At 37.0% G+C, this 23,308-nt stretch overlaps 1 protein-coding gene across 19 annotated transcripts in view; it reads left to right on the top strand.

Annotated features, from left to right (window-relative positions):
* Positions 1 to 23,308, top strand: part of LNPEP (leucyl and cystinyl aminopeptidase) — a 107,435-nt gene that overhangs the window by 30,326 nt on the left and 53,801 nt on the right. For all 19 annotated transcript variants that reach the window (XR_011525253.1, XR_011525256.1, XR_011525258.1 and 16 more), the window contains exons 2-5: positions 5,190 to 6,030; positions 9,697 to 9,835; positions 11,129 to 11,260; positions 23,170 to 23,290. Coding sequence is in view for 8 of the 19 variants with exons in the window: in XM_070569614.1 (XP_070425715.1) it covers positions 5,190 to 6,030; positions 9,697 to 9,835; positions 11,129 to 11,260; positions 23,170 to 23,290 (1,233 nt within the window). In the remaining 11 variants the exon portion in view is untranslated. The remainder of the gene's footprint in view (positions 1 to 5,189; positions 6,031 to 9,696; positions 9,836 to 11,128; positions 11,261 to 23,169; positions 23,291 to 23,308) is intronic.

Here is a 23,308-nt window from a genome sequence, read left to right as displayed (position 1 = left end):
TCGTTGTTATGAGAACATCATAGAGTGTACTGAAGAGGAACCAAGTTTGCCACCCCAAAATGTGTCTCTTTAACATGAGGATTATTTTAGGCTGATTATTTTTAAGAAACAAAAGACTCAGAAAGTTTTTCTTGTTACCTCCCCATTAACTGCCTAAAAGGATTCAGATAAAAAAAATCTGTCTCAGGAAGTGAGCCTATCACCCTAGCATAACATGACATAGGTAGTGGATAGGGAGGAACCTGGAAAAGCCTCTTTGTTGGGCTCCTATCTGTCTTCTTCTGTTTCTGTGTGGCCAAACACTTGTTTTCCAAACGTTTGCTCCTTTTCACCTACCTGTGAATTGCCTTCCTTTCCTTTGAAGTCCCTGACTCTCCCCACCTCCAACATCTTTTGTCTTTGGCTGAGGATGGTAAACTTAAAAGTTTAGGGCTTTAGCCATTTTGGTGAGTTACTTGGTTTTCCTGGGTTTCTCCCATATATACATGTTATTAAACTTGCGTTTTTCTCCTGTTATTCTGTTTCATGCTAATTTAATTCTTAGACCAGCCAGAAGAACCTAGAAGGGCAGAGGAGAATTTCTTCCTCCTCTACAGTACTTACACAAACCCTGATGGTGTAGCCTACTATCATGTAGGCTATATGGTACTAATCTTATGGGACTACTGTAGTATATGCAGTCCGTTGTTGACTGAAACAACATCGTACGGCACATGACTGTATTTTCTTTTAGTTTGACCCTATGTTTTTTTCTTGATACACAACTTTGTACCTTGAAAGAATAGTCTGCAGCCCTTGCCTTCCATTGCTAATTTTCCATTCTTTCTTTGGGCCACTTTCTGTTCTCACTACTCCACTGAAAGCACCTCATAAAAGTCACTGGTTCCCTGGTTGCCAAATCTAGTGGCTTCTCTAGGCCTCGTTTTACTTGACCTTTCTAAGACATGTAATGCTGACCACTTGTTTCTTTGTGAAACCCTTCCTTGCCTTCTGAGATGCTGCTGTCCTGATTTTCTCATGTCTAGTACATTCCTTTTTATTCTCCTTTGTTGTCCCTCTTCCTACCTCTTAAATGCTGATGCTCTCTGACTCTTATCTCCCTTTCAGTAGACTCACCCATCTGCATGATTTTAATTATCATGTATACCCAGTTGATTCTGAAATCTGAATCTTCCACCCTGATCCCTCTTTTGAGTCTAGACCCACACAGCAATGCTTATACCCACACTACAAAACAGTGATGTTTTGCACATTTATAGTTGAGGAAATTGAAGCTAAGGGATGTTTGGTAATCTGTTTGAGGTCAAGTCAGTGGAAAAGCCAGGATTTGAACCTGTACTCTAAGTCTCAGTGAATGGCATTCCTTCTTCCAGTTACCCAAGCCAGAATATATATAGGGAATTGACATAGACTTCTCTCTCTTTTCAACCTATAGGGCCATCTGACCCAAGGGAGCATCAGTTCCTTTGTATTCTCCCTCTTTAATGTGACTTGTAATCATTCCCTCCTTTTCATTTCCCACTGCTACTGTCATAGTTGAGAACTTTATATCAACCTTGATTGCCATTATTGTGGCAATCCAACCTATTGCTTCTCATATTATCTCAGCAAAAGAATCAAGCTTTTTTTGTTTTTTAAATTTTTAATCTATTGCAGAAATTTTCTAACATATAAAAAAGAGTCATTGGAAAACTGAAATGGAAAAAGACATGCAAAAAATAAGCTCCATTTTTAAAATTATAAAATTTGATAGACGTGAAATTACTGTCAAATTGCTATAAAAGTTTTTAAATAGTAATTTTCTACATGCATCCTCTCACAGACAGGTTACAAACAGTTTGCTGATTGGCACTAGTCCACAGACAACATCAAGGAGCACCAGTTTGCAGTATCTGATGAAGAGAAATGTCTTCAGTTTTCTTAGATTATAACCACATGGGCCTATGTTACTTAAAACTGAAACATTTCAACTAGGATGTTCTTTGCTTTTGGCTTATAGATAGCTTGTTTATGTGGATTTAAGAGGTTTTAGAAAATTTCCTGTTTCTTTAGGATCTCTTGTTTCAGTATGAATAAATCCCAGTAAAGCAAGAGCTAGTCATGTATTACAGTACAATTTAATGCTAAGATCAAAGTATACTGAATTACAAATTCAATGCAAAATTTTCTTAAATAGGCTTGAAGTACAATCTTCCTTGGGCTACCTGTAATAAAAGTGGTTTCCCCTGGTTTGTTATATTTAACTTGATATGATTATACACACATAACAAAAGTTTGCTTCTGTTGTACAGTAAAATTCAACAGATGGGTCGATGTGTTCCATATCTAAAAAATTAAAATTCTACATCTGACTGGATGATAAATAATAAAGTAAGTTATTTGGATTTTGGCAGACATCTGACTAAGCCTTTGTTAAAATATTTGAAATTAATAAAGTGCAGACAGAAGATGCTAAAATGGTCAGACTGTAGAGTACCCCTTGGCTTTAAAGAGGCATTACTGAAGAATCAAAAAGCAAAAAAACGAACTTCTAAGGAAGTAGAATTCAGGAATGGGAATGCTTTGATTATTAAACTGAGATTATACTTAGAGTTAGTTTAGAAATTTATTAAATGAAACCCTACGGCCCAGGTACCATTGTTGTCTACATCAGGTCTGATGCAGCACAAAACACATGGACAAATGTCTAAGAGAACATAATGGTCCCATATGAGGTAAAAAAAAAAAAAAAAAAAAAAAACCAGAGAAGACCTTTAGACATTTTAAAATGAAAAAGCAAATTAAGCAACTAATCTGCAGCACTATGCCAAGTACTATAAAACTACCACTGAAAATTTCTAACCATTAAGAGTTCGTAAGAGTTAAAAAACTTTTTTAAGTTCAATTACGGCATTATTTGTTCTGTTAATGAAGTAAATGACCCTCAAACACAGTTAACTATCAAAACAAAACAAAACTTTATCACAAGAAGTTGGGGCACTATAGGAAGTTTAGGAGATTAAGTTCCTAAAGTAGCATATTGTAACTATCACCCTTCTTCTGTTTCCTGATAATTCACAGGAGATACATAGATGGCAGCTTGCTAAACCCACACCAGAAAGTGATTAAAAGTTTTATCAAAGTAAACTTTTAAATTAGCATAGCTTTTATGAAGTTTGGGATGGAGAGGGGGTAGGAAAAGGCAGCCTCATTGGGGTCTCTATGATCCCCAAAGCAGAAAGGAGTGAGATGAAGTGAAAAGAAAATTTATTTTTAAAAGGTAATAATGAAAAAAAGAAAAACGAAAATGAAATAACTTTTCTTAGTTTACACTGTGCCAAGTTAAGCTGAATTATAGAATAACAGGTGTTCGCCAGGTGGACTGGGATGGAAGGAAGAAATGATGACTTTACAGGCAAAGGGAACAGAGAGGAAAATAGGCATGTGGAGAATAGCATGGCATAGCAGCCTGGCTTGTTCTCAGAATAGTAAGCAGTATGGCGTGGCCAGAGCACACCCAGGAATGGAGTGTCTAGAGCTGGCTGGGATCTGACCATGGAGAAGGCTTAGACCAGTGCTTCTCAAACTTACGTGCACATAAATCACCTGAGGATTTGTTAAAATTCAAATTCAGGGAAGGGACTTGAGAGTCTGCTTTTCTAAAAAGCTGCATTGTGTTCAAAAGCTGTGGTCTGCAGACCGCTCTGAGTAGCAAGCCTGTAAATATTATCCTAATATTTGTCAGTACTTTGGTGGATTATGAGTTGCCACTGTTTAGTTAGTATTTGTTGAAAAGCATGAAATACATAGCATTTCTGTTAAGCTAGATATTAATTTTGTGTAGGTTTTGCTCTGCTAATACTGTAATTGTACTCTTAGCAACTTCATTGCCAGGTACAAAAGAAATAAATAAGCATAAGCTCTCATCCTTTATTAAATTAGTTGAGTGGGGGATGCAGTATAATAATGGAAAGAGTCTAAAATTTCGAACCAGATTTTTAGACCTAGGTTCTAATATTTTGTGACTAAATAACTCTGACTTTATGAAGATAAATTAACGTCTGTTTCTGTTTTTTTTGTTTTCTTGTGTTTGAAATAGTTATAATACTTGCCATTTTACAGAATAGTTGTGAGATTTAAAAATGATCCATATAAAGTACCTTGTAGGGAAAGATTAATGAGGGTTTCAATTATCAAACTTTTGAGATCCTTTAAAAGCTAAAATTCTGTGATTCTTAAATAAAGAACATTGAGTGATCTAATCCTAGGAATTGTTGATCTGTGTGCGATTATTTATCCTTCTGCTTTTTGAGTCTTTTTTCTCAGTGGTTCTTGGTAAGTTGGAGAGTATGGTTCTTTGTAGTTTATAAAAGTTCCCATGACTACCCTTCCTCAAGATCCGCTTCCACTCCTGGTGTGTGATACAGTTGTTACAGGGGAGAATAGATTGTACTTCTGAATGCTCTGGAGGCATGAAAAAACAGGTTGGATTATAGTTTCATCTGATTTTTCTAGTTCTTTGGTCTTATTTTTTATCATTTCTTGATTATGGAAATTTCCTAAATAATTTCCCACTTTCAGTTTGCTGTGAAATAGCAACATCCCTGTTCCAGGGGGGAAAATAACCTAGCCTGTTGCTTATCCATCCTTCAAGCCCGTAAATGGGCATAACAGTTTGGGGTCCTTCATGGAGAGAAATGGGCCTCAGAAAAGAGACCTGCAAAGGCCCTGAAAGCAGGTTTGAGGCCTTTTACGCAGAAATTCTGGGTTGCTGGTGCCCAGACCCCAGAAGAGGGAAATGGACTGTGGGTGGGCACATCTCTTTGATCTTATTTACTCCTCACGCTGTGGGGATAGGCACAGCCAGAGGCAGGCCAAAGCAGGGCCCTCTAATTAAAGTTCTAGTCAAGAGCCCAGGCTGTTGGGCAGGAGTGTATTAAGGAAATTAGTGTTTAATCTCCGCTGCCTTTTTTTGATATTAGCCTATTTATTTAGCTCTTTTGTTTCACGACTGTGGTATTTATGCTTGAGTTTTTAGTGGATGATATAAGAATATTATAAGCATCTTATTTAATTCAGTAGCTCTAAGATGGAAATAAGTCCTAGTGATGAAAAAAATTCTTAGACTAAATGTGGTCTTGCTAGTAGACATTTTATGGTGAGCTTTTTTTTCTAACTCTGTGCCTTGTTCTTATGTTTTGGTTTTTTAGATCGGCTTCAGCTCCCCAGGAATATGATTGAAAACAGCATGTTTGAGGAAGAACCAGATGTGGTGGATTTAGCCAAAGAGCCTTGTTTACATCCTCTAGAGCCTGATGAAGTGGAATATGAGCCCCGAGGTTCACGACTGCTGGTGCGGGGTCTTGGTGAGCATGAGATGGATGAGGATGAAGAGGATTATGAGTCATCTGCAAAGCTGCTGGGCATGTCCTTCATGAACAGAAGCTCAGGCCTGCGGAACAGTGCAGCTGGCTACAGGCAGAGCCCAGATGGGACTTGTTCACTACCCTCTGCAAGGGCCATGGTAGTCTGTGCTTCTGTCATTGTGATTGCTGTTGCTGTAATCATGGTAATTTATCTGCTGCCCAGATGTACCTTTACCAAAGAAGGCTGCCATAAAAAAAACCAATCAATGGTACTAATTCAGCCACTTGCAACAAATGGGAAGTTGTTTCCATGGGCACAAATCAGGCTTCCTACTGCCATCATGCCCCTACGCTATGAACTTAACCTACACCCAAACCTAACCTCGATGACATTCAGGGGTTCTGTGACGATTTCGCTTCAGGCTCTTCAGGCCACGTGGAATATTATTCTTCACAGCACAGGACATAATATTTCAAGAGTGACTTTTATGTCAGCAGTTTCAAGCCAAGAAAAACACGCTGAGGTCCTGGAATATCCATTTCATGAACAAATCGCCATTGTTGCCCCCGATGCCCTTCTTGAAGGACACAATTATACCTTGAAGATAGAGTATTCAGCAAATATATCTAGTTCTTACTATGGATTTTATGGCATCTCCTACACAGATGAAAGTAATGAGAAAAAGTATGTAACTCTCTTAAATGATTCTGCTGCTTTGCTCTATGATAACTTCTGCAATATGGATCCCTTTGCCCATACTAGAGACATTAGCTGCAACTTTTTAAAATTTAGGAGGTTATGTGCAAAATAGTAGAATGATGATTTGGATGAATATACTGCTTCTCTCTTAGTCACAGCCTTAAGCATATATCATATATATCACATACTGTGGGGGTTGGGACATACTGATGAAGCAAATGGATAAAGATTATCAGTTACTTTCTCTTTCGCAAAAAGTTAAGTTATCTTGAGCTTTCACTATAAGATGAATCTAGTTTTCTATCACCTTACATGGGCTCTGTGGGAAGCAGACTATAAAGAATGTGGATTGTTCTTCTTCTTTATTTTTTTTTGAGGAAGATTAGCCCTGAGCTAACTACTGCCACTTCTCCTCTTTTTGCTGAGGAAGACTGGCCCTGAGCTAACATCCATGCTCATCTTCCTCTGCTTTATACGTGGGACGCCTACCACAGCATGGCTTTTACCAAGCGGTGCCATGTCTGCATCCGAGATCCAAAACAGCGAACCCCGGGCCACTGAGACGTGGAACGTGCGCACTTAACTGCTGCGCCACCAGGCCAGCCCCTGGATTGTTCTCTAAGACCTATTTTCCTAATGTGTGGAACTTTGAGGTCCTTATTAAGATGGAGAAAGAGGACGTGAAGAAGTGTTTATGCTTATATATCTCCATCATCTCTGGGAATTATATGATATATGTAAAAACAATGTCCTTGGTATGCAAACAGACCTTTAAGACAAATTGCATAATCACTTCTTCCATTCAAATTATTGCCCTTGGAGTCCTTTGGGCCTGCCACCATATAATGGGAGGAATAAATGTTGTGTGGCAGAATGGTCATTCGTTGACTCTTGCCATGGGCTGGATTGAGTTGTGGAAAATGCTCGAAAAATGAAAAACAACTCCTTAAAATTAAGAAATGAATGTCCCACGTGGTTGTATATCTTGATGCAAGATAAAATTTTGGAAGATTATTTATACCTTTCAAGATGTCTGAAAACTATAATTCAAAGCAATGTTTTTTGTCTTTCTTCCACTTTTAATTTTGCTTAGTTCTGTTAAAGTTTTTTCTACCCCTCCCCCGACTGAGGTATGATAAGAATAAATATTTGAATAAGTAGATAAAGTAATTAAGGGTATATTCCTTATTGATTGGAAAACCTGAGTATATGTAAATATCAAACACGTATTGACACTGCTTGTGGTAAGGGAACTTCACCTCTGTCGTGTAAGAGGTGGAGGTAGGAACCTTGCAGTTAAATCTACAAGTTGTCGATGATAGACTTGAGGTTCTAGATAACTGATACTAAAAGAGCTAGTAAATGAATTTAGGATGAGGATGTGTTGATGCGTTTTCTTTCTTTGTCCTACAGTCTCTCAGTGTCTTTTTCTTGAACTCTGGAAGCATTCTCCTAACTGGTCTCCTGGCTTCTACTCTTATCACAGCTTTCCCTCTATTCTTGCACCTGTCTTCTACCCTGCGCCAGACTCATATTTCTAGCAGTAGTACAATCTGACCATGTGGGTCTTTGGTTTACGATCCTTCAGCAGTTCCTCATTTCCAACAGGATTTAGTTTAAAGAGCTTTCAAGATCTGGCCGTGTTTTTTCTCACAGCCCTCATCTACCATAACAAACTTCATGTGCACTTCCCTGAATTCCAGTGATGATAATAGCCCATATTTACTGAGAGTTGAAGGGCTAGAAACTGTTCAAAGTATTTTATGTTTAGTCTTTTATTCTGTCAAACTCAGTAAGAGGTGGATATTAATATTTTACTCATTTTACAGATGAAGAAGCAGAGGCACATAAAGTAACTCACCCAACATCTTATGGCCAGCAGATAGCAGAGGGGGAACTCAAACCCAAGGTCATTCTAACTACAGAGCCCACATTCTTCACTGCTGTGATGTACTGCCTCCCTAGTTCACAACTCTTCTTTTCCTTTGCCCATTGTTATCCCTGGTGCTTAGAATTCTCTTAACCTGACCCTCAGCTAAATAAACTTCAAGGTATTCATCATAGATAGGATAGATTGTAAGTAACATCAAGCAGCAGCCTTCTCAAGTGACTTTTACATGAGATAGTTATTATTGCATGTCTTTTAACGGTAATTTAAGAATTTTTTTGTCTTAGAACATTATGATCCAATTTTTATCCAAAGCAATGGTCTACATAGACTCTCTTATATGGATAGTATGGATATCATCAAACTTTATCTCTTGGTCCCTTGTGGCCCTCTTCCAAAATCTTCTGTTAACTGGATAAGAATTTGAGAGTGGGGTGAAAAAATAGAATGTTAGAAAGATAATGTGTTTAAATTGTTTCATGTATGTTTATTGCTATCTTTCTTGCAGTTTATCAAATAGAAACAGTTATTTGGGCAAATCCTTACCAGGAAAAAAGTATGATAATTTTAAGTGTGAAGGAAGAGTTATGACTAGCTAGCATTTATAATAAATATCTACGTAGGACTTTGTGGCATATAAGTAGTTTCATTATAAATAGTCTTATTTGATTCTAACAAAAACCCTAGGTGTTTGGCAGGAGATCCTACCTTAATCATAATTTAACAAATAAAGAAGTTGAGATGTAGATCACCGATTTCCCTGAGGTAACTTGGCTGGTAAATTGCAGAGTTTGGGTTTTCTTACTCTGAATCCCACACTTTCTACTTATCATTTAAAAGTGGAAACTAAGCCCTAAGCAAGTGAGGCTATCATGCCCAAAGTGGTGGTTATATATGTACCATGTTGACTGGTACTTGAAATATACACACCAGGGCTACACTTGTCTTGATTACTGTAAGGCCATGTTTAGATGGTTTCCCAAATGCAGATCTGCTTTGTTCCTCTGCTTAATTGAAAAATCTGCATTTCTCCTCTTTTTATGCTTTTCTGCCAACCTTTAATTGAGGACTTTTCTATGAGTTAAATTCGCAAGTGTTTTTGCTGTGCTGTAGGAAGGGGAAGAAAATTTTTGATTCATTTCTGAGGAGAGTAAGGGAAACCAGCATATACTACGTGACCCCTAGGTTTTTCAGTCTTCATGTAAGTTGTGATTTTGAGAGTTATTGTTGTGAAATCAGTCTGTACATATGATTAAAGGCAATTAATTAATGACTGCCATTCATACCGATCTTCCATCAGAAACAGACCTCAGTGGCCAGCTGCAGCCTACTGTTGTGGCTTCATCTCCAGCCACATTGGACAGCCTGACAGCCTGGATAGCCCAGAGCCTGAACATCCACTGCTCTGTCTGTCCTTGTGCTTCCCACTCTTTCTAGAGTGTACTCTCTTCCTTTCTCTACCTTTTCAAGTATTCCTCATTTTTTAAGGCCCTCCAGATTTTGTCACCGGTTTCCTTACAATGTCTTCAGCCACTAGTCAGAATTTGTTCCATGCCCTCTGTTTCCACACTTCGTTTTCACTGTTATGATTTGTGGCCTCACAAGTTTCTGTCCACCGTGTAAACCTCTGCCTTTCCCAGTTGATTGGAGATCCTATAATGACTGGGATTCTACAGTGTTTATCTTAATATCCCTAGTACTTGGCAGGGTGCCTTGAATAGTAGGTGCTCAATAACTATTGGATGAATTTGCATTTATTTTAGGTACTTTGCAGCAACTCAATTTGAACCCCTGGCAGCAAGATCTGCTTTTCCTTGTTTTGATGAACCAGCATTTAAAGCTACATTTATCATCAGGATCATAAGGGATGAGCAATACACTGCTTTATCAAATATGCCTAAGGTACTGTTCTGTTCCTTGAATGTAAAATCTTGGAGTGGGTCTCTTTCTTTGTTATGAATACTTGAGTTCCTCTTTACCATACTGTTGAGAATGATTAAAATCATATTCATTCTTATTCTTTCATAAAATACTTAAATAAAAGTTAAAATATATGTTGGAATCAATTGGGAAGTCTGCCTGAGGAGCACTTGAGGAAGGAGAAAGACCTGCTGGATGTGGAATGTATGGGCAGGAATGTGAAGTATGTGCTACCTACTAAAGTTGTGCAAATATTAATACTATAAGCTAGTACTAAAGATCACAGTGATTTTTTTTCTGAGACGTGGTGAATTTGCTATTCTAAGCAGTGATATTTGATAGTGTTGAACCATGATCAACCTTGGTGTTATATTGGTTATTGGAAAATCAATATTGTAATATAGAGGTTTAACAAGAACACAAACCTCTTTCTTGGGTGGTAGCTCTGTAAGGGAGGCAGTGAGGGTGAAACCAAGCAGAATTGTTTTTATGCTAAAAGAACTTAGGGGGTCTTTTTTTGACAGCTGAGAGGTTGTGTGCAGCCTGATAAGAGCCTCTTGGAACCCATGTGGCTAGTGAAGAGGATCAGACACATCTGACAGACTGTGGAGTCAACCCTTTTAGATAGGAGAGGACATGATCTGTCCTTCAACAGGGACATCACTTCAGCAGCTCCACTCCTAGCCTAATTTTTCACTTTAATCTTTCTGTAAAAGAGGTGGAATACCTACTTCCCTAGTATCCCAAAACATACCTTAATTCATGGTTGGAAAATCTTGCATACTTCTCTAGTGACTTACTCTCTTTGATCGCACTAAGCCTTCTTGGGGTCATCAACGTGGTACTTTTCAAAGCCATTTCGGATCATCTGGAGGGATTTCCTAGCTGTAGATCCTTCTTCTGTAAATGTATTTGTAGTAGTAGAGAGGAGCACTCCAGATCATAAGGAAGGATTTTGTTTTTGGTGGTGTTTTAAAGGGGGGAAACAGAACCACTCTTACTTACTGTCTCTAACTTGCATTTATTTAAAGCCATCTTTTGAGACAAAAAATTCCTCAAGGATGTTTCACTGTACTCAGTATGTCCTCATGCTGAAGGATAGTAGAACACACTGAAACTAAGGGCCATGCTCTGTTCAGAAATTTGTGCTGACAGGTTAAAATATGCCAACAGCTTCAGTACTTATTTCCTATTTGAATTTTCAGTTTCTCAATTTGTCACTGTCATTTATTCCCATAGTTAACAGAACTCGTATCTTTTCCCCTTTGTTTGTAGAAATCATCAGTCATTATGGAAAATGGACTTGTTCAGGATGAGTTTTCCGAGAGTGTGAAGATGAGCACTTACCTGGTTGCTTTTGTTGTGGGGGAGATGAAGAACCTGAGTCAGGACATAAATGGAACCCTGGTATGTTGCTGTAATTGTCTTGAAAGCCTCTTTCGCAAGAGGTTAAGAGAAATTCTTGCTTAAGTATTTCTGGTAACTGCTTTATGAAGGAAAACAAGCTTTTGGATCACAACTATGACATTTTATACAAAAAGTGTTACTTTTTTTGCTTAGCTGTTATTTAGTGTTATTAATTTAATACCTGAAAGTCAATAATTTTCAAGTTTCTTTTAATTTTACCTTTACAAGAGAATTCCAATATGACAATATGTATATATTAAAGCTTCTAGAACTGTAATGTACAATATGGTGGTCACTAGCTCTATGTGACTATTTAAATTTAAATTAATTAAAATTGGATGACAGCATCATGGCTGAATAAGATGTCCATTATTCATGTCCCCCTACCCCGACAATAACATTTTGGCATCTGTCCATGGAAAAAAGTGCCGTTGTGGATCTGTGGGATCCAGCACTATATGCCAAAGGACTTGGGAAGAGTCTTGCCCACCCATACATTGGGTATTAGGCATACACACCTTGGTCCCAGTTGTAGACCCTGCAGTGGCAGCCTCCTTGGCTATGGTCTGGGAATGCCTGAAAAACACCGTCTTAGATATAGACAAGAGGGCTTTTGTGGAAGTCCAGTTTTCCAGCAGAAAGGTTCTAGCACACTGTTGGAACGAAAAAACATTAGTTTGGATACATTGGAGAGGGAAGTTAGTTAAAACTGGAGAACGTGGCTGCTACTTCAAATGCGAAGACAGCAATGTAAAACTTCAAGGAACATGAAAAATTGAGGAAACCTGATACCACCAAATGATCAGAATAATCTTCCAGTAATGGATCCTAAAGACATGGAGATCTATGATTTACCCAATAAAGAATTCAGAATAGCTATTTTAAGGAAACTCAGTGAGCTTTAAGAAACCACAGAAAGACAATTCAGTGAAATCAGCAATAATACACTAATAAAATGAGAAATTTAACAAAGATATAGAAAACTTTATGAAGAGCCAAACAGAAATTCAGAGGCTAAAGAATATAAGAAATTAAGTGAGGGAGCTGGTGCTGTGGCCGAGTGGTTAAGTTTGCACACTCCATTTCGGCAGCCCAGGGTTTTGCCAGTTTGGATCCTGGGCACAGACCTCGCACCACTCATCAAGCTGTGCTGAGGTGATGTCCTACATGGCACGACTAGAAGGACCTGCAACGAGAATATGCAAATATGTACTGGGAGGCTTTGAGGAAGAGAAGAAGAAGAAGGGAAAAAAAGAAAAGACTGGCAATAGATGTTAGCTCAGGTTCCAGTCTTTAAAAAAAATAAAGAAATGAAGTGAAAAGTACACTAGAGAGCATCAATAGCAGAATGGATCGAGCAGAAGAAAGAATTTTGTGAGTTAGAAGACTGGAAATTTGATATTATCCAGTCAGAGGGGAACAAAGAAAAAAGGATGGAGAAAGAGTGAATAAAGCCTGTGTGATTTATGGGATGCCATCAAAAGAAACAATTTGCAAATTATTGGAGCTCCAGAAGGAGAACAGAGGGAGGAGGGGGCAGAAAGCTTATTTAAATAAATAATGACTGAGAACTTCCCAAATCTGGGGAGAGATTTGGATATCCAAGTTCGTGAAGCTCATAGGTTATCAAACAAACTCAACTTAAAGAGATCCTCTCCAAAACACATTATACTAAAATGTTCAGAAATCAAACAGAATCATAAAAGCAAGAAAAAAGAATCTTGTAATTTACAAGGGAATCTCATAAGTCTATCAGTGAATTTCTCAGCAGAAATCTTACAAACCAGGAGAGAATCAGATGATATATTCAAGTGCTGAAAGAAAAAAACTGCCAACCAAGAATAATCTATCTAGCAAAGTTATCCTTCAGAAATGGAGCGATAAAGACTTTCCCAAACAAAAGCTGAGGGAGTCCATTACCACTAGACCTGCCTTAAAAGAAATGCTGAAAGTTCTTTCAGCTGAAATGAAAGGATGCTAATTAGTAACATGAAATGTATGAAAATGTACAGCATACTGGTAAAGTTGAGTATATAGTCAAATTCAGAATATTCTAATACAGGCATACCACCGAGATGTTACAGATTCAGTTCCAGATCACTGCAGTAAAGCTAATATTGCAATAAAATGAGTCACATAAATTTTTTGATTTCTCAGTGCATATAAAAGTTATATTTAGGGGCTGGCCTGGTGGTGCAGTGGTTAAGTGTGCACATTCTGCTTCGGCGGCCCAGGGTTCGTGAGTTCGGATCCCAGGTGCAGACATGGGACCGCTTGGTAGTCTGTGCTGTGGTAGGTGTCCCACATATAAACTAGAGGAAGATGGGTACGTATGTTAGCTCAGGGCCAGTCTTCCTCACCAAAAGAGCAGGATTGGTAGCAGGTAGCTCAGGGCTAATCTTCCTCAAAAAAAAAAAAGAAAAAGTTATGTTTACACTATACATAGTCTGTTAAGTGTATAATAGCATTATGTCTAAAAAAACCAATGTATATAACTTAATTTAAAAATACTTCATTGCTAAAAATTGCTAACTCATCTGAGCCTTCAGTGAGTTGTAATCTTCTGCTGGTGGAGGGTCTTATAAAAAACACAATATTTGCAAAGCACAGTGAAGTGAAGCACAACAAAATGAGGTCTGCCTGTACTGTAATGTGTTTTATGCTTCCTATAGGATGCATCAAAACCGGTTCTAAGAGTGAAAGTTAGAGCAATAAATGCCTACGTTAAGAAAAAAGAAAGATCTCAAATAAACAACCTGACTTCTCAAGGAACTAGAAAATGAACAAACTAAGCCCAAAGTCAGCAGAAGGAAGGAAATAACAAAGTAGAAATAAATGAAATCAATATTAGAAAAACAATAGATCAACAAAACTAAGAGCTGGTTTTTGGAAAGATAAACAACATTAACAAACCTTTAGCTAGGCTGAGAAAAAAAAGTCTCAAATTTAGAAATGAAAGAGGACACATTACAACTGATACTACAGAAATACAAAGGATCTTAAGAGACTATAAGCAATTATAGACCAACAAATTGAATAACCTAGAAGAAATAAATAAATTCCTAGAAACATTCAGCCTACCAAGACTGAGTTATGAAGACATAAAAAATCTGAACAGATCAGTAACAAGGAGATTGAATCAGTAATCAAAAACCTCCCAACAAAGAAAAGCCCAGGACCAGATGGTTTCTCTGGTGAGTTCTACAAAACACTAAAAAAAAATTAATGCCAATTATTCTTTTTTATATATTTATTATAATTTTTATTCCAAAAAATTGAAGAGGAGGGAACACTCCCAAACTCATTTTACAAGGCCTGCATTACACTGATATCAAAGCCAAATAAGGACATTACAAGAAAAGAAACCTGCAGATCAATATCCCTGATGAATATAGATGCAGTAAATGTCTGTGCACAAAATTTTCAGCAAAATATTAGCACACTCAATTCAATTCAACAGTGCATTAAAGGGATCATATACCATGACCAAGTGGGATTTATCCCTGGAATGCAAGAAACTTTCAATATATGCAAAGCAGTAAATATATATCACGTTAATAGAACGAAATATAAATATATATGATCATCTCAATGGATGCAGAGAAAGCATTTGACAAAATACAACGTCCTTTCGTGATAAAAACTCTCAATAAATTGAGTATAGAAGGAATGTACCTCAGCATAGTAAAGGCCATATATGACAAGCCCACAGCTAACATTATACTCAACAGTGAAAGATTGAAAGCTTTTCCTCTTAAGATCAGGAACAAGACAAGCATGCCTTCTCTCTCACTACTCTTATTCAACATAGTTCTGGAGTCTTAGCCAGAGCAATGAGGCAAGAAAAAGAAAGAAAAGGCATCCAAATCAGAAAGGAAGAAGTGAAATTTGTCTTTATTTGCATAAGATATGATCTCATAAAAAAGAAGTCCTAAATACTCCACCAAAAAACTGTTAGAACTAATCGACGAATTCAGTAAAGTTGCAAGATATAAAATCAACATAACGAAATCAGTTCTGTATCCTTACACTAGCAATGAAATAACTGAACAAAGAGATAAAACTATTCCATTTACAATAGCATCAAAAATAATGAAATACTTAGGAATAAATTTAACTAAGGAGGTGAAAGATCTATATGCTGAAAACCATAAGACTTTGGTGAAAGAAATTGAAGAAAATGCAAATATGTGGAGCGATATCTCATCTCCATGGATTGGATAAATTGATATTGTTAAAATATCCATACTACCCAAAGCCATCATTAGATTCAGTGCCATCCCTATCAAAATTCCAGTGACATTTTTCATAGAAATAGAAAAAAAAAACCCTAAAATGTGTATGGAACCACAAAGGACCTTGAATAGCCAAAGCAATCTTGTGAAAGAATATCAAAGCTGGAGGCAACACACTTCCTGAATTCAAACTATACTACAAAGCTGTAGTAATCAAAACAGTATGTATAGTAATCAAAATATTCTGGTACTGGCCTAAAAATAGATGCATAGCCCAATGGAACAGAATCAAGAGCCCAGAAATAAACCGTCGTATATATGGTCAACTAATATTTGACAAGGGAGCCAAGAATAATCAGTGGGGAAAGGATAGTCTCTTCAATAAGTGGTGCTGGGAAAACTGGATAATCACATGTAGAACATGAAATTGGACTCTTATATTACACCACTCAAAAAATTAACTCAAAGTGGCTTGACAACTTAGATGTAAGGTCCGAAACTGTAAAACTCTTAGAAGAAAACATAGAGAGAAAGTCCTTGACGTTGATCTTGGCAGTGATTTTTTGGATATGACATCAAAAGCACAAGCGACAAGAACAAAAGTAAATAAGTGGGACTACATAAAATTTAAAAACTTCTGCACAGCAAAAGAAATGGTCAACAAAATGAAAAGGTAACCTATGGAATGGGAGAAAATATTTCTAAGTCATATATCTGATAAGGGATTAATATCCAAAATATAAGGAACTCGTACAACTCAATAGCAAAAAAAAAATTTGATTAAAAAATGGGCAGAGGAACTGAATAGATGTTTTTCCAAAGAAGGCATACAAATGGCCAACAGGCACATGAAAAGGTGCTTAACATCACTAGTCATGAGGGAAATGCAAATCAAAACCCCAATGAGATATCACCTCACACCTGTTAGAATAACTCATCAAAAAGGCAAGAGATAAATGTTGGTGAGGATGTGGAGAAAAGTGGACCCTGGTGAGAATGTAAATTGTTGGTGCAGCCACTATGGAAAACAGTATGGAGGTTCCTCAAAAAATTAAAAATAGAGCTGCCACATGGTCCAGCAATCCCATTTCTGGGTATATATCCAAAGGAAATACAATCAGGATCTCAAAGAGGTATCTGCTCTCCCATGTTGGTTGCAGCATTGTTCACAATAGCCAAGGTATGGAAGCAACCTAAGTGCCTGTCTATGGATGAATGCAGAAAGAAGATGTGGTATTTATGTACTATGAAATAGTATTCAACTGTGAGGAAGAAGGAAGTCTGCCATTTGCAAAAACATGGGACTTTGAAGGCCTTATGCTAAGTGACATAAGTCAGATTGAGAAAGACAAATACTGTATGATCTCACTTATATGTGGAGTTTTAAAAAACTGAACTCATAGAAAAAGTAGAATGGTGGTTGTCAGGGGCTGAGGGGTGGGGGAAATGGAAAGATATTGATCAAAGAATACAAACCTCCAGTTATAAGATGAATAAGATCTGAGGATTTAATGTACCGTATGGTGATTATGGTTAACAATACTATATTATACTCACTTATAGTGTATTATATTCACTTCCTCAGTCTCAGTACCCACATTTCAAATGTTCTTGTGACTAATGGCTACCATACTGGATATTAGAGATATTGAACATTTCCTTTAATGCAGAAAATTTTATTGGACAGTGCTAAATCTAGAACATTGAGCAGACTTAAAAGATATAAAAATATTGTTAGAAGAAAAACTCTAGGTTATAAAAGTTAGTTGGATCTTCCTTTTTTAAAAAGCAAGTCCTGATTGAGGTTTCTTCATCTTAGCATAATGACTAACATTGTTTAAGGGTCTTATGTATCTGTAGTTTATCAAAATTTTTTAAGTAGGCTTCTCTGCTTTTCTTTGTCATTTGATTGAATTTTATGCTTTAATTTCTCAGTAGAGACTTACTAAAGCTAATATTTTCACATACTGATATGTAGAAGGAGAAAAGGGTCTTTTTTAAGCTAAAAATGATGATTCTTCATGATAGAAGTATGATGGAATTCTTTAATTCTTTTTTGCATACTTTTGAACCCTACCAGCGAATGTTGTCCAACCTTTGAGCACATTCAGTTGGATTTGGGTTTTTCTTTCTAGACTAAAGAGTTTATTTTATTCACAGTATACTTGGATCTTCTTATTTTGTTACTTAAAAAGGATACAACTCCTTCTGTTGGAAAATAATCATGTCTACCCCGTAACTTTAGAAATAAGGATTATCTGGCTGTTTATCAGCAGTGACATTGTATGCTTTTATGTTCAACATTAACAGATGGACAACTATTGAAGAAGTAAGTGTTCAAGGGTAAATGTAGACTATATGTTGAGTGAGTGCTCAATATGATTGTCACCTTTTTTTCCAAGAGTGTTTTCGAAAGTCCAAACCGATCCTTTCAAAAGGATGTTGAAACTAGTTTAAATCTGAAAAAATTCAATTCGTTCCAGTTCAAGTGTGGCATCACAAATTTAGCCCTTAGTTCAGATGTTGCCTCGATAAAAGCTAAAAGCCCAATCTAAAACAGTCAAGTTTGCTTCTTCAAGACCCAGTTGAATACTACCTTCTCCTTGAAGCTTTTCATTCTTTCCCTAGTTGGGATTCATCATTCCCTCTCTGATGTTTTCATAGCACTTTAGTTACATCTCTGTTGTCATTCTCATCACATTCTTGGATGTAAAACCTCCAGGACTTTTTATTGTATCCTAAAATGTATGCAGTCTTGGCTTTTTCTTCTTTTCCCTCTGTCCCTCCCTCTCTCTCTTTTTTGCTTTGTGTCTCTGTCCCTCCTTCTGTCTCTCTCTCTTTCTTTCAACTGCTGGGTTGGCTTCTTACTTTACATTCAAACTCATCATTCTGATATTCAAGGCCCTCTTAGAAACTTGGCTGTATTTCCAGGTGCTCCAATGTGAATTCTTCCATCTAATCAAGCTGAATTATTCATTGCTCAGATATATACCTCATTCTCATATATTTATATATATGTATAGAGAGAGAGAGAGAACGATGGAGGGAGGGAGAGATTGAGAGAGGAAGTTTCAGGTGACGTTTTTGTTTTTGTTTTTGCTTTTTATTACATGTATGAGGAAGCAACATGGTTAAACATGGACTCTGGAGTCTACCTGCATCAAATTCCTCCTATTCAATTTAGTAGCTGTGTGCCTCTGGGTAGGCATATGGCTCTATCATCCTCTCTAAACCTCACTTTCCACAGCTCCCCTACTTTATTGCCTATATTAGCCTGCCCTCATAAGGATCAAATTTTTTAAATTCCTGTAAAATGTTCAATACCTGGCAGATAGTAATACAGACACACAGAAAGTGCACTCTCTTTTTTCCATTTGCAGATATATTGTGAACTCCCTTGTATGTCTATAAATATAAATTATCTTCATCATTTTTAATGGTACCCAGTAGTAAATGTTTTGAAAAAAATTGTTATACAAATGAACAATTGTTTTATTAATTTTCTCTTTTTTTATTAGGAAAGGGGGGAAACTCTAACACGCATGGAGTTATACTGTCATAGGCACTCATTTATAAACGTTTGTTCATTTTATAAGCCAAATGAGGGGGAGGCATTAGCTCCATATTGCTGATGAAGAAACAGTGTCTCAGAGAGGTTAACTGACCTAAGATTACATAGCCAGTAAGTGATAGTCAAAATTGTACTGTCTACCACAATATGCTGCTTCTCACACCAAGTGACATAAATAACTTCTGTAGGTATGGTGACCAGAAATTCGGATTTGGAGTCTAACAAAGGATTTTTGTTGTGCTAAAATGCTGTATCCTCTAGAGTGGGGTCTATTTTGTAGTATTTCACATTATGCCTATTTCTCAAGATTCAGGAATAAGACGGCAGGGCTTTACTTACTAATGTCAGTCTTACCAAACAGCTAAAAATGTCAAAGTTGACTGTAGATTATTAAACATGTCCTGCTCGGTGATAAAGACTATTGTGTTGTTAAAGGCCCAAAGAAAGAGGAACATTGGTTTTATCATTTCTCTCCACTCTTCAGTGTTCATTAAACCTGTCCCTGCCTTCAGGAATGCCAAAATTATATAGAAAATTCTAGGCCAGACAGATCTGATTTGTAGAATCAGAATCCAGTGGTTGTTAGATAGGGCACCATATCTATATAACATTCAAATAGAACCTTCACCAGTATTATCCATGTGGAGTTATAATTTTAATTTATTCATATTCAACCAGGAATATCAATTAATTCCAAATTTCCACTAACAACATTTCTACCTGAAGTATCTCTCCACCAGACAGGACCATTGTACATGATTTATGTCATTCTCCTAAAGTGCCGTCTAATCACTTATTCTGGATAGATTTGAGACTGATGTTTTGTTTTTTTGTTTCCTTAGGAATTTATGCTTTTTTTGTATATTCAGCTGTCTGATTATGAAACCTGGTGTTTTTCAGGAAACTTCATATTGGAAGCTTCCAGTATTTTCTGTCTTTATGAAGCTTGCAGGCTATATTATTGTCCTTTTTGGGAGGGATGAGGTTTGTTTTTGTATTTGCTTTTGTTTTATTTAGTTTTTGTTTTTTATTAAATTAAGGAACAGATGTAAGTTAACCTAACAAATCTGTTATTCCTTAGTCTTAAAGAACCCCTTTGAGAGCTGACCATGAGTCTTTAAAGTTGCGTCTTTTAGAAGTCTCCCAAAGATCCCACCAAGAGTTTTTTTTTTTTACTTTTTATTAAGATTATGATAGTTTACAACCTTGTGAAATTTCACTTGTACATTACTGTTTGTCGGTCATGTTATAGCTGCACCCCTTTACCCTTTGTGCCCACCCCCATCCCCGCCTTTCCTCCGGTAACCACTAATCTGTTCTCTTTGTCTACATGTTTAACTTCCACTTATGAGTGGAGTCATACAGAGATTGTCTTTTTCTATCTGGCTTATTTCACTTAACATTAATACCCTCAAGGTCCGTCCATGTTGTTGTCCACGAAGAGATCTTGCAATAAAAGTTTTAAGTGTACATCTTACAGCCTGAGGACCAGTTGACTTCCATTTAACAGTATGTAGGGTGCTCTTAGCAAGCACTTTGTGGTAGGTCGACTGTCTTTGTTGAGCTGGGTTGCTCTCTTTGTTTCTTACTGCTTCTATTGCTCTTAAAACAAGCTTGATAATAATTATAATGACCAGATGATTTATCCCTAGTGAGAACTCATAGCACATGTTCTTTTAAGGAAAAAGAAAAGAAATAGGAGGAAAGAGAAAAGACCAAACTACGTTTTTTCCTGATCATTGTATTTCGGAAATGGGACTAACTTGATCCTTTGGTCAGATTTTAGTTTCATGTAGACTTCTTTTTCTCCCTCTACTTTTCCTCTAAGGAAAGGTGCTTTCACACGTGGTGATGGGAGTGGCTAAATGGTGTGTGTGGCAGAAGGATGTTTGAGGAGGAATCTGGGGAATATGGATGGTGTTCCTATTGGGATAGCATCTTCTAGATGATTGTGTTGACAATAACGTAAAATACGTATGCCTGGAAAGAACAGGGAGAGAGAGTAAAGACTTATCTGAAGTCCGAAGTGATCTTGGTACAGTCATTTAAAATGCTCAAGATTTAAAAAGAATATGTCAGGCTTTTTTTTTTTTTTTTTTTTAGCACTAACACTGACTTTGGAAGGGGAAAGATGTAGGAAGTGCACATGTCAGCAGGATGAGCTTGTAGTTCCTTTGGCAGGTGGTGACTGAATTCAGTAAGCTGCGGTCACAGCCCTGTACTAAGGGCTGCAGATGGCAGAGTGCTGGGCTGGTGAAGTACACTTGGCCACATGATGTGGGACGTTAAATTTCTTCCATAGTTAGTTTAGAAAGCCGTGTATTTTTAATTGGCTAACTCCAGTCTTAGACACTTCACTCTTCCAGTAACAGTTGCGACATATGCTCTACTCACACATATTTTGTCCCATTTCTGATGGAACTGATATTTGTAATAATGGTGATAGCTAACATTTATTGAACACTTACATTGTGTCAGGCACTCTTGTAAGTTCTGTGTATGTGTTAGCTTATGTCATCCTCACAGCAGCCCTGTGAGGATTGGAGCTGCTTTTGTCACCACTTTACAGATAAGGGCACTGAGGTTAACTTACCTCCTCCAGGTCACACAACTAGTAGAGATTTGAACCAGGCACTCTAACTACAGAAACTGTACGTTTCATTTGGTTGTTTGTTTCCTTAAAAATTTTTTTCTTTACATTTAATTTTTATGCCATATTACCTCCGTGTTTCTGTGGTTAAAGCATATGTTCTATAGACTAAAGAGCTGAAATCTTTTGGACCTCTTAGAAATTGTTCACAGTTTTTCAGTCCTTCAGTGGGAGACTGAAATTAATTTGGAATTAGAGTTCACCATTGTGTTTTGTCCAAATGATGAATTATTCAGTAAGTCTCTGTTTCCCACCTGTTAAGATCTTTATTTTGAGGTTTTTATTTTCTGCTATGTCTTGTCCACATCCCACTTTCCCAGGTGAGTAGGGGGCTTTTTTTTTTTTTCCTGTTTTAGGAATTTATTGTCCATCAATTTTAGTAGGAAAATGACTTGAAATAAAACATGAAATACCATATTTCATTGAATCTAAGTCATTATCAGTTGTAAGAACATTAGTTGTCTGCACCACTGAAAAGAAAATGTTAGAGGACTTTCTTTCCCAATCAATTGAAAAACAATAAATATTGTTTTTAACATAATTGCTTAAATTTTGCCTTTTGATAACTTACTAAATAAGACATTTACTATTAGTCACATCATTTTGTTTAACTTATGCACTTAAAAAAAGAAAGAAAGAATAACAATCTAAACAATGTGGGTGATTGCATCTGCCTCCCCTCAGTGAGCGTGAACCCTGGAGTAACGGGCAGTGGGGGCTATCTATCTCTCATCCCCTTGGGTGGTTTTAGTTACTGTGTGCCACTCCCCGAGTGTGTCACTCTGCGGGGTATGATTATTTTTTGTGCAACATGGTCCATAAAAACAAACCAACAACTGGGAAAAAAGTAAGCTATCCCAAGGCTGGAAGAAAAACGGGCTGTGCCATACTTACTGAAAGAGAATGTGTTGATCTCTCACAGGTTTTTCCAGGGTAATTTGAACAAATACGCACTTTCTGCTTCATATGTTTACTTTAGAACTAACTTCCTTGTAAGATGTGACTCCTCTGTATTGAGTGCCTGCTTGATACCAGAAACTGTCATAGAGGCTAAAAGGATGAAAATTTAGTTTTGTCCTTCAAATAATTCACAATTTGAATAGCTCATAGGCAAGGAAGGGCAACTGTTAGGTAATGGAGAGGAAGAGAAGAGTATCATAAAATTAAATGGGCAGATGCTTATAAATTGCTATAACATGACCCAAAATAGTTTATTTTAGATGTTAGCTTTTAAAAAAAAGGAATCAGTAAGTTTTTGAACATTGTTGTATGTATGGAAGTGACTTGCTAAATAAACTCTGCGGGGGCTAAAAGAACTATAAGCCAGACTTTCTGTTCTGAAAAATCTCATACAACTCTATGCAGTCCTCAATATACTAATCTTGAGAATGGTCACCTGAGGATCATGTAATTTTAATTGTACCTGTCATTACATTGTACATGTTTCCTTTAGGTTTCTATATATGCTGTACCAGAAAAGATTGGGCAAGTTCACCATGCCTTGGAAACAACTGTGAAGCTTCTTGAGTTTTATCAAAACTACTTTGAAATTCAATACCCACTTAAGAAACTGGGTAAGAATCAAATGGTAT

The sequence above is a fragment of the Equus przewalskii genome, chromosome 13 (genome assembly GCF_037783145.1).
Source record: "Equus przewalskii isolate Varuska chromosome 13, EquPr2, whole genome shotgun sequence".
NCBI lineage: Eukaryota > Metazoa > Chordata > Mammalia > Perissodactyla > Equidae > Equus > Equus przewalskii.
Note: the sequence above shows the minus strand (reverse complement) of the source record. Positions and strands in the feature narration are given on the sequence as shown.